Source organism: Crinia signifera, chromosome 8 (assembly GCF_055691185.1).
Source record: "Crinia signifera chromosome 8, ASM5569118v1, whole genome shotgun sequence".
Taxonomy (NCBI): domain Eukaryota; kingdom Metazoa; phylum Chordata; class Amphibia; order Anura; family Myobatrachidae; genus Crinia; species Crinia signifera.
In genome coordinates, this window is record NC_139224.1 from 12,571,043 (window position 1) to 12,582,477 (window position 11,435).

Sequence of the window (11,435 nt, forward strand, 5' to 3'; positions counted from 1 at the left end):
TGTATTGCCCAGGATAGGCAAACTTCATTCTTCTGAGTTATGTAGGTTTTTTGAAGGTTTTGATAAACACGAGTCGGGAGGTTTTTGGGGATGGTTTAAAAAAAAAAAAAGTTTGAAAGTTTTGTGGGATTTGGACAAAGTTATAAACTGGTTTAAAGTTGCTTTTTTTTTTTTTTTTTTTTACATTGCTTTTATTGGTTTTACATTGTTTTTATCTGACTGGTGCACAGTGGGCAGGACTGTATAGAATGATTCTGAATTGTGCGTTCTGTGTTCTAAAGTGGATTGCACTGTGTATTCCCAGGGTGCAGTCACCTGTGTCAAGTTCTCAAAAGAAGGAACGTACTTTGCCTCTGGAGGATCGGATGAACAAGTGAGTGCGAGTAACTACACAAATAACAGCAGTACACCTGCGTTAGCTCCATGTGCGCGAGTCACCGACGCTAAAACCATCGTTCTACAATCTGACCCGTCCTGGCGTTACTGTCCGGTCCGTGGGGTTATCTGGTTCTACACCGCTCTCACAATACAAAGCCACAGCATACAGTGTTCCCGGGATTAGTGTCCCGAGGGCAGCTCTTCCCATGGAAGCTTTAGTCCTGAGCTAGAAGTTTTGCAGCCGTCGGATCAGTCTTTCCCCTAATACCTGGGTCTTATGGTGTTTGCGATAAATCCGTTTTGCCACCCATGATTCAATTTTTAACCCTTTGAGCACCAACGTTGCTGTGACAGATGTGCAAAATATCCGCAAAAAAATGCCAGCGCCCGTAATCAAGGAATATGATTCACTTTGGTGTCGGCAAATGATTTGAAGTCCAGTTAAATATTGTGCCCCTCAAAAAAATGTCGATGTGAGCGGGGCTGGAATGTTTAGCGGATATTTTGCACATATGTCACAGCAACATCGGCAGTCAAAGGGTTAAGCACTTCTTTATATTTAACTAGAGACTAACCGTTAAAACGACAGCACAACAGAACAGTAGTGTCAGCCCCATGGGCTGTGTGCGGAACCACGTGGGGGCAACACTTAAATTGCACCATCTAGAGGTTACAGGTACACAAAGCACTTGGATGCTTCAGGTATCGGTGAGGAGCAGCGTTTGCTTTTTGTTATCGAACTTTTGCAAAATAACCTAATATGCATTAATGTCGCTATTGTTCATTTTAAATAATAGATGCGCAAACTGAGTGTCAGCGCAGCCCACTGCAAATCATGCTCTAGCCTTGTTTTAAGATGATGGCATAGAGGCAGAAGAAGACATTAGGGGGTTGGTTCATTTTCTGGCTTGTTTGGTTCCCGTGTATACTGTATCCTCTGTACAGGGAAGTGTTTGTTGCGGTAACTTAATTGCAGAACTGGAAATCCCTCTGTAACGTATATTCCTGAGCATCACAACATAAATCAATAACATAAATACCATGCCGTTATTAAGCGGCTGTAAGGGAATTGTAACCTCTTTGCATTGTCGGCTCCTCTGTTACACTCCCCATTGTAGTGGGTCACGATGTTTGGGAGGTGAAGTGATACGTTAGTTGCATTATCGGTCATGTCCTGGGCTCATCGCGTTTCGTTGTCGCCTCTGTGAAGGAGCTGACACATATTTGTGTCTCTTCCAGATAATGGTTTGGAAAACAAACTTTGACTCCACCACCTACGCTGACCTCCTGAAGCACAAACTACGGGACACCTTTGTGAATGGCGCAGAAGCCAAGACAGATCTGCGCAATTCGACGCATGTTCCGATCCAGAGTGATCCAGTTTATGAGGTTGGAAGTTCTAAAGTTCTTTTATAGCTGTTATCATTGCTGCTTGGGAGGTTGACCTAGGCCATTTTATTCAATGCTGGGATTAGGGATTAAAAAACGCTCAATCTCGGGATTGACTTGGTCATGGCAGTGGTAGGCAGCTCCAGGAGGTAGTGGCTGCAGTCCATCCTCCTCCTGTGCTCATAATAACAATAATAATATAAATATATATATTTTTAAATAAAGGTATGGTACAATGACTATAGAAGTGATAGAATGCAGCAGCGAGTGTTACATAATGGGAGTTGTATAACGGATACACCCTGATGTGTGTGTGTGTGTGTGTGTATAAATAGCACGTACCTGCTGATACATGTGAGACTGTGTTTACTTGTGCAGAGTACTTACATGGGGTGAATGTTTGACGCGCTGCATGCCCGCACTTCCTCGTTCTGCCTTTGTTTGCTGTCTTGCTTCTTTGTTTCCATCTCTGTTACGTTTATTTCCAGCCTTCGCTGCAAGTTCCGCATAGCACTACGCTGAATGTGGAGGAGAGAAGACCGCTACCACCCAAGCCTGTCTCCCCTCAGCGTCCGACACCGCCAGCAGAGGCGTATAACCTCCACAATGTAGCCAACACGTTAGAACACATCGTCGGACAGTTGGATATCCTCACCCAGGTGAGGTCCGGACTGATGTGTCTATTTTCAGGAGGGTTATTTCCCAGCAATCTGTGCAACAGGCAGATGTGTAATAATGCCAACACTATTATAAGGTCTCCTCCCACTATATAACAATGAGTGCATCTACCGCTCCACTGGGTGATCCGGTCACTGCTCGCTGATTGCCCGTAGTAGGTTTCGCCGGTCCGGTCACTTCTCACTGTTTCCCAGCAGTGGGTGTGGCCGGGCACTGCGTGCTGATTCTCCCCCCTTCATAGAGGTGAGGTGCAGTTGGCCTCATAGGATAATTACAGTTGTTTCCACACAATCGGTAACATTTTATGTTTTGTCTCCTTACCAGACTGTGGCGATTTTAGAGCAGAGACTTTCTCTCACCGAAGACAAACTGCGAGAATATATACGACGAGACGAGACCGCCACTCATCCGCAGTAACACCGACAGGTGAGGACCGCGGGAAGGGACAACGCTGGTACTGTTTGTTTTATTGTTTGTTTTTTACATTGTTAATATAATTTATTTTAATAAACCATTTGTAATACTAGCTGTATTTGTCTCAATCACCCATTGTTATATACTTACTGCGATTTAAGGGACTGGTTTATCACAGGGGGATCAGCTCTGTCATTGGTGTTCACATTGGGGCTCATTATCACGTCGCCCTATGGATGATGGTCACTGCTGATTCTTACCCCGGCCAGCCCTGCGTGTGTGTGAGAGTGCGTGTGCGCGCCTGTTTCACAGCTGAAATATAGTCAAGCGGGTCCACACATGGACAGTATATACTCTGTACAGCAGCAGGATTGTCTTCTTGTGCGGGGAGGAGCCAGGCTGCGTACGGAACCTGCTCTGTGTACAGCAGGATGATGGCCAGGAGGAGCCAGGCTGCGTACGGAACCTGCTCTGTGTACAGCAGGATGATGGCTGGGAGGAGCCGACCTGTGTACGGAACCTGCTCTGTGTACAGCAGGATGATGGCCGGGAGGAGCCGGCCTGTGTACGGAACCTGCTCTGTGTACAGCAGGATGATGGCTGGGAGGAGCCGACCTGTGTACGGAACCTGCTCTGTGTACAGCAGGATGATGGCCGGGAGGAGCCAGGCTGCGTACGGAACCTGCTTTGTGTGCAGCAGGATGATGGCCGGAAGGAGCTGGCCTGTGTACGAAACCTGCTCTGTGTGTTGCAGGATGATGGCCGAGAGGAGCCGGCCTGCGTACGGAACCTGCTCTGTGTGCAGCAGGATGATGGCCGAGAGGAGCCGGCCTGCGTACGGAACCTGCTCTGTGTGTAGCAGGATGATGGCTGGGTGGAGCCGGCCTACGTATGGACCCTGCTCTGTGTGCAGCAGGATGATGGCTTGGAGGAGCCGGCCAGCGTACGGAACCTGCTCTGTGTGCAGCAGGATGATGGCCTGGAGGAGTTGGCCTGCGTACGGAACCTGCTCTGTGTGCAGCAGGATGATGGCCGGGAGGAGCTGGCCTGCGTACGGACCCTGCTCTGTGTGTAGCAGGATGATGGCCGGGAGGAGCCGGCCTGTGTACGGAACCTGCTCTGTGTGCAGCAGGATGATGGCCGGGAGGAGCCGGCCTGTGTACGGAACCGGCACTGTGTGTGTAGCAGGATGATGGCCGGGAGGAGCTGGCCTGCGTACGGAACCTGCTCTGTGTGTAGCAGGATGATGGCTGGGTGGAGCCGGCCAGTATACGGAACCTGCTCTGTGTGTAGCAGGATGATGGCCGAGAGGAGCCGGCCTGCGTACGGAACCTGCTCTGTGTGCAGCAGGATGATGGCTGGGTGGAGCCGGCCTACGTACGGACCCTGCTCTGTATGCAGCAGGATGATGGCTGGGTGGAGCCGGCCTACGTACGGACCCTGCTCTGTGTGTAGCAGGATGATGGCTGGGAGGAGCCGGCCTGCGTACGGAACCTGCTCTGTGTGTAGCAGGATGATGGTTGGGTGGAGCCGGCCTACGTACGGACCCTGCTCTGTGTGCAGCAGGATGATGGCTGGAAGGTGCCGGCCTGCGTACGGAACCTGCTCTGTGTGCAGCAGGATGATGGTCGGGAGGAGCCGGTCAGTATACAGAACCTGCTCAGTGTGCAGCAGGATGATGGCCGGGAGGAGCTGGCCTGTTTACGGAACCTGCTCTGTATGCAGCAGGATGATGGCCGAGAGGAGCCGGCCTGTATACGGAACCTGCTCTGTGTGCATCAGGATGTTCTATGTGGATTATAAGAATAGACTAGAATGAGTCATCAGTTACTGTCCACACACAGGAAGGAGCTCATGTCTTTTCTTCTGCCAGTTCTGACTACTCTATAAACCTCATGGCATACACATGCATGCATCCGTACCCACCCATTGTGCCTACAGCCCTGTGGTGACTCACACCAGCGGGCCGGGCTCTCGCCAGTCCTGACACGCCGCTTGTAGGCTGTCGCTGTTTACGTCAGTTGTCGGGGATTACACAGCATAGCTGTCACTGTGTGTGTGTGTGTGTGTGTCTCCACACTAATAACAACATTTCTCATTGTGTAATATGTGACCAGAACATTTTACCCGGCACTGCGTTGTACTAAGCGAGTAGAGGGTGGTTACACAGTAGTATAATGTATAGCAGGCCTATGACCACATAGTAGACTGCTGGACTATTACAGGACATCTGCTTTATGGTTGTCTTGCATATGGTCTTCGTGTTATTGCAGTACGCGCCCGTGTGGGATTCGCTGTCGGCTTTACAGCTGTTAATGACCGCAGCCACCCACGTACTGGCGGGAGCACGGTCACTGTGCTCTGATGGTGGTGACCGTATTCCAGCTTTCACATCGGTTTCTTGTTTGGCTCTGAATCTATATAAGGGGTTAGATCGTCAACCCACTCCAATTTTATATGGTGGAGTTTGCTGGCGTAACAGATGTGTTCACATACGCCTATATTCACTTTGCGCCAAATAGGCCCACCACGCATTCCCTTCTAGAGGGGGTGCACTGGTTTGGCCTAATCTTGACAAGACAGGGAAATGTCAAAATTGTTGACTGTTTTCTGTAAAATTAGGGCTCCTGAGAAATAGCAGCCTCATCAATGTCTCGTACAGTACTTTATTCATTTTCCTATGACCTCTGTTCTGCTTCCTAACATCCCTGATCAATTACAGCATGGGTCCTCAAACTGCGGCCCTCCAGATGTTGTGAAACTACAAATCCCAGCATGCCTTGCCACAGTTTTAACACTCCCTTATAGCAAAACTGTGGCAAGGCATGCTGGGATTTGTAGTTTCACAACATCTGGAGGGCCGCAGTTTGAGGACCCATGAATTACAGCGATTCGCCTGTAACTTCTCCAGCAAGTCATGTGTCCGTCTTCCCTCGGAATGACGCCGTTCCGGCAGCTTCCTTTACTTGGTGCATTTTTCTATTCCTGAGCGCTAAAGGAATATACAAGTCTAACTAATATACCAACACCTTGTGGCATTTCTTGTATTCAAACCCAACAACTTAGACCAATATCTAAAGTAAAATACATGTAATGTTATAGGACAACACAGGGGTTTCCAGTTGCCTGGAAACCCCCTTCTTGACAATTGGATCAAATTCTGCCAACAATAGTATATGTAACAATTACTGCTGCACAGGCCCAGTGGTAGCAGCTTCTTCTACCAAGTTTGCTCTGTGTCTATCTCAAGTCCTCAATCAGTGCACTGGGCCAGAGAGCAGCTACCAAGAAGAAGAGACAGGACTCTTGCTATGAGGTAAGCAAATGTGAGCTTAGAAAGTGCAGTACTGGTTCTATTATGTATGTATTTTTTTTTATGGGATGTTTAACCTTTTCCTGAGTACTTATTTATATTAGGTAAATGTGTGATACAGCCCATACTGTAGACCAGGGGTGGGGAACCTTTTTTGGGGCCAAGGGCCGTTTGAAATGGGGGGGGGGGGATGCTTCGGGGGCCATATAGAAAAAAAAAATCCACTTACAAATTGGCCTGCGGCAGCCGTCCCTTGCTCTGCCGCTGAATAACACACACACCGGCTACGGGGGCCATATAAGGCCCACGGGACAGAGGTTGCGGTCTGAGTAGCACGCCCGGTGGCTTTGCCGGGAGTCAAGTACAGGGGAATTCTCGCGAGATGACTGTTAATCAACAGCAGCCAGAGACTCGTTCCTATTCAGCGGCAGCCGCCGGTGCGCGGGACGGCTGCAGCAGGACAATTTGTAAGAGAAATTTTTACATATGGCCCCCGAAGGATTTTCCCCATACAAATGGCCCTTGGCACAAAAAATGTTCCCCACCCCTGCTGTATTCCATACAGTATCCAGTGTATAAACAGACCAATGTGTACATTAATGTTCAGGGTGGTTACTGGGTTCTTCTACCACTTCCCCCAGACTCCTGCACTTGCTCCAATGTTTTGCAGAGTGGGACATTGTGGACGACATGTGGAAATTCCCCTCCAGAAATCCTGCCTTTGTCACTGATGCATTATTCATTTTCTGTAAACTTTCACGGAATAACCATGGGACCTTGGCTTGCTCCAAACAATGCAAAACTAGCAATACGTCACGTGTACTCATGCTGTAAGCTCCTGTGCTCCCTACGGCGGCGTTGGCCAGTGCATCAGTACTTCTAGGTATAGTAGCTGATAGGCAGCTGCACAGACAAAGGTCATTCTATCAACGGGCACCGGGTTCACAAGGAGCAAAATGAGGGAAATGTAATCGCAGCGAGATGCGGGTACAGCCACACTTCTGGCGTGTCTGTTTGCTGTTTTTTAAAGCGGCAATGATTTTAAAATATGGGGCAGAATTGCATCTTCTTGGCTGTTGCATTTCCCTTATTGAGTTGAGCCCAGACAAAAGCGGAACCTGATGACGAAACAGAAGTGGTTGTAACAGTGTAATTCTTTATTGTTTGCACATTGCTGAAACATGACATATTCTGTTCCTCATTCTGATGACAAATACTCAGTGCTCATAGGAGCTGCCTTGTTCAAGCAGTGGTAACAAAATGGGTGTTCTATCTGATTCATGCCACTATGGCCATTGGGCGCACTGTCACCTAGATGTCTACTCGTATGGAATCCAGACACAATTGTGTCACTCTGCTGAGATTAGGTCTAGGCTACAGGAGAGGAGGGTACAGTTAAGCACCAGTGGGGCAGGGTAAAGTAATAGGAGGTTAGGGTTAGGCTGTGGGAGGGGGACTTGGGCAACAGGAGAGGTGGTTAGGGTTAGGCTGTGAGAGGGGAGGTTACGATTAGGGTTTGGCTGTAGGAGGGGAGGTTAGGGTTAGGCTGTAGGAGGGGAGGTTAGGATTAGGCTGGGGGAGGGGAGGTTAGGGTTAGGCTGGGGGAGGGGAGGTTAGGGTTAGGCTGGGGGAGGGGGGTTAGGGTCAGGCTATGGGAGGTTGGGGTTAGGCTGCATGAGAGGAGGTAAGGAATAGGTTACGGTTAACATTAGGCACCAGTGCAAGGGTAAGGCTACAGTAGAGGAGCTTAGAGAATAACCAGAGGGATAAGATTAGGCTGCAAGGGGGGGGCGGGGGTTAGGGGTAAGGGAAGCGTATTTGCTGCGGCCAACGGACTGTATCCCCAGATAACTGACGTCATTGTGCAGTTTTGTTAGCATTTCATCCGTGTGCCAGTCTGATGTTGACATGACAAATGACCTAAACAGAAATCTATGGCCCAAATTTAACTGTGCAGCTCCCCATCCTGCATCGTGGCTTATTCCCTGGAATATGATAAACCAGGTGATGAAGGGCACAATTACACCCATAGCTACTCTTATCCTATACTATGGTCTCCCTGTATCAAATTGATTCCTTTCCATAATGCGATGCGTCACAGAGTAGTGTTCCCACGGACTGACACTAATCCAGACGGGAACATAAAGGATTCCTTACACTCCACACTAATTCTGCCTTCAACAAAGAATACATTATATCTAGTAACATTCGGGGTTAAATGAATTACTGTACAAAGCCGCTGTGTATTTGTCTGGTGGATTTAAAGGGCCAATTCCAAACAAAGATGTTGGGTTTTGCATTTAATATTGCCCCTTTAAATCCATCGACCAATAATATGGCGGCTATGAAAGATGCGGCACAGTAAGCTTATCCCTCGGTGCGTTGTTGGTGGTTGTGATGAGAAATGATGCTCTTTCCACAGATTACAGCTTCTCTAAACCTAGTACAGATGTTACTATGAAAAGATTTCCAAATAAACCACAATTGATTCATCAAAATGTAACTTACAGTTTCACAACTGTAGCAGGAAGTTGCCAATTAAGAATAATGGGAGGTCTTCCGCTCACCCCATGCATCAGCTGTATATGGCAACTTAGTATATGGGATGCAGAAGTGATACCCACATTATATCAGCAGAGATACTTTGCTCTGATTGTCTTTAGTAGACGCTGCTGCTAACAAGCCTGTGTGTTAACTGCCCTAAATGCATCCTAGAAAATGATAGAACCTGTTGCTATGGGCAACATCACCTCTTTCTTTTTAGAAACTTTATTACACCCCCTAAGTAGCTGAAAAGTCACTCAGTGCATGGTCCCCTGATGTGTGCGCACAGAAGAGCAGCAGCGACTGAAGCGCATCGTCTCGGAGATGGGCTGGCAGTTTTGGCAGACGGAGATGTATTGTCTTATGGGAGTATTGCAGAATGGGAGTGACAGATGCTTAATTGCTTACCTTGGAGTCCGTACTCTGATGTAGGTTCCTTACTGAGTGTGCGATGTGCAAGTCTCAATGCTACATCTGCGGGGTTTAACTAGAACTATGGGCCCCATAGCAAAATAATGAAACACCTCTCCCCCATTGCTGTTGTCACTGTAATGCCACTTAGGGGGACAGGACCGAGTGAGTGAGTAGAGTGGAAGACCAGGTCACCTCACAGATACACAGGTGCACTAATTACTCACTGGCACATTTTAAAAGATCACAGGTGGAGCTAATTTCACCTGTGATTGTGTGGAGACCTGAAAAACGTGCACTGTTGGGGGTCCCTGAGGGCCGAGGTTGCGAACCACTGGTTTATAAGAAGAATGTTGGTAATATTCTTCCTTGGTTTTGTTTCTTCAGCAAACTTAATTATATGTAATTCTGCACAGGGATCATGTGATTGCCATGGCGACCAAATGATGCAGTTAGCAGAGAGGCTTTGGAACACTCCTCTGAGCTCTGTCTGCCCTACAAATCCTCTCACCTCCTCCCCTGTCATCACATGTCAGGCTATGAGTGACTGGTTGCCATACTTGCCTGTCCTCCGTAGATGTTTTTAGAGGGGAAACAATAGTTTGAAGGAGAATATTTAGCAAAGGTACTTTCAGATATAGAGCCTCGATGTTGTGTGCCCGTGTTTGGCGCCCGTGCTGGATACCAGTCGGGTCGTTTTTCAAAAAGGGCGATCACTTACAAGGGAAGACCGTGCCTTTTAAATTATTGCCCCTTTAAAACAATGTCAGAGTTCAGCCGGCATCCCATACAGCAGCCGAACTTGCATTTTAAAGGGAAAAGGGGCAATGTGAGATTGCGGTTTCAGGTACACCCAGGGCTGCACACGCCTTGGCACATTTTTTTAGGCAAAATCAGAATATTTTTTTCCCCTCATGTCTAAGCACAGTGGAAGGGTGTTACAAACAGGCATCGTTATTCGGGGGGTAATATGGATGTGGTTATTGTAGTGCACCTATTAGGATGTGTAGGCCAGAAGAGGCCCGCCTTACGTCAGCCTGATAGTGATCTGTAGCCAAAATATTGGGCTAATCACTCTGTATAATGGGGACTAGAATGACTCAATGTTCTGTGCGGATGAAGGTCAGTGCCTGGTACGCCGTGCTGGGTAAGAGATAAGGGAAGCTATGGCGCGACTACAGCTACGCAATGTGCAAATAAATAATCATTATTATCATTGCAAAACCTGCATGAAAGCGTAATGGGGCCTACACACGTAGAGATTTTGCTGAGCGATTCTAGATTTCTCAGCACACAGCGCTGCATAGCAGTCCCAGTTTTCTTCATGTTGCCGGCATGCTCCAGGAATGCTAGGCGGGCGCTTAATCTTTTTCTCCTATGAACAGATGCAACGCACATGCGCACAGCATCTCCTCCGCTTGTTCAACCTAGCAGAGCAGCGAGTAATAGGGAGCTAGGAAGGCAGATCCTGGGGCAATCTCTCAATCCCGGGATTGGCCTCAGGACGCTATGCCGGGAACTGCTGTAGCAGTCATTAAGTGGGTGTGGCCAGGCGCAGCTACAGGGGTAGGCAAGTGAGTGGCTGCGCTTTGTGACCTCCAACATCACGACATGCAACTGCGCAACCTGGATCCCTAGCAATTTTTGCTCTAAATCCCTGAGGGAGCCAGCCAGACTTGGGGCACTGCAGCCAGTGGTTGGGCCACGGCATTGCAGGCCTGCTAGTGGTTCCTTATTTCTTAATAGGCCCTTGGTTTTGCATATAGGTAGGTAGATAGGGAAGAGCTGTCTGTAATGGCCCACAGTGAGGACTATACCTATAGGCCAGGAGGAAGTGTAATGGCCCACAGTGAGGACTATACCTATAGGCCAGGAGGAAGTGAAGACTGTAACATACAATGCAAATATTATGGAAATATAACATAATGTAAGGAACTTACATGGGAGGAAGTCTTCTTACTAAGATGAAACGCGTTGGGATTCATACTATACCTGGACCTCTCCAATGGAGCCAGATGTACTAAGCTTGATAAGTGATACAATGGAGAATGATAAACCACCAGCCAATCAGCTCCTACTACCTGCGATGTTACAGGCTGGGTTTAAACATTTTCAGAAAGGAGATGATTTTCAAGAGACGCATGTGAAGGCTATTCAGTGGTTTCATCATCTGTAAAATCTGTATTTCTTCGTGAAGAATTCTCAAGCATTACCATACGCAGCTTGATTGTTCCCCCAAAGTGGACATTTATAACGGGATCCGGTTGGTTGGTCGACCTAAAGATGGTCAACAGTCATTAGGTCAACA

At 48.1% G+C, this 11,435-nt stretch overlaps 1 protein-coding gene across 3 annotated transcripts in view; it reads left to right on the forward strand.

Annotated features, from left to right (window-relative positions):
- Positions 1 to 2,971, forward strand: part of POC1A (POC1 centriolar protein A) — a 29,370-nt gene extending 26,399 nt beyond the window's left edge. For all 3 annotated transcript variants that reach the window (XM_083155772.1, XM_083155770.1, XM_083155771.1), the window contains 4 exons: positions 305 to 373; positions 1,618 to 1,767; positions 2,256 to 2,426; positions 2,770 to 2,971. In XM_083155772.1, the coding sequence (XP_083011898.1) occupies positions 305 to 373; positions 1,618 to 1,767; positions 2,256 to 2,426; positions 2,770 to 2,862 (483 nt within the window). In that variant the 3' untranslated portion in view covers positions 2,863 to 2,971. The remainder of the gene's footprint in view (positions 1 to 304; positions 374 to 1,617; positions 1,768 to 2,255; positions 2,427 to 2,769) is intronic.
- Positions 2,972 to 11,435: the final 8,464 nt, after the last annotated feature.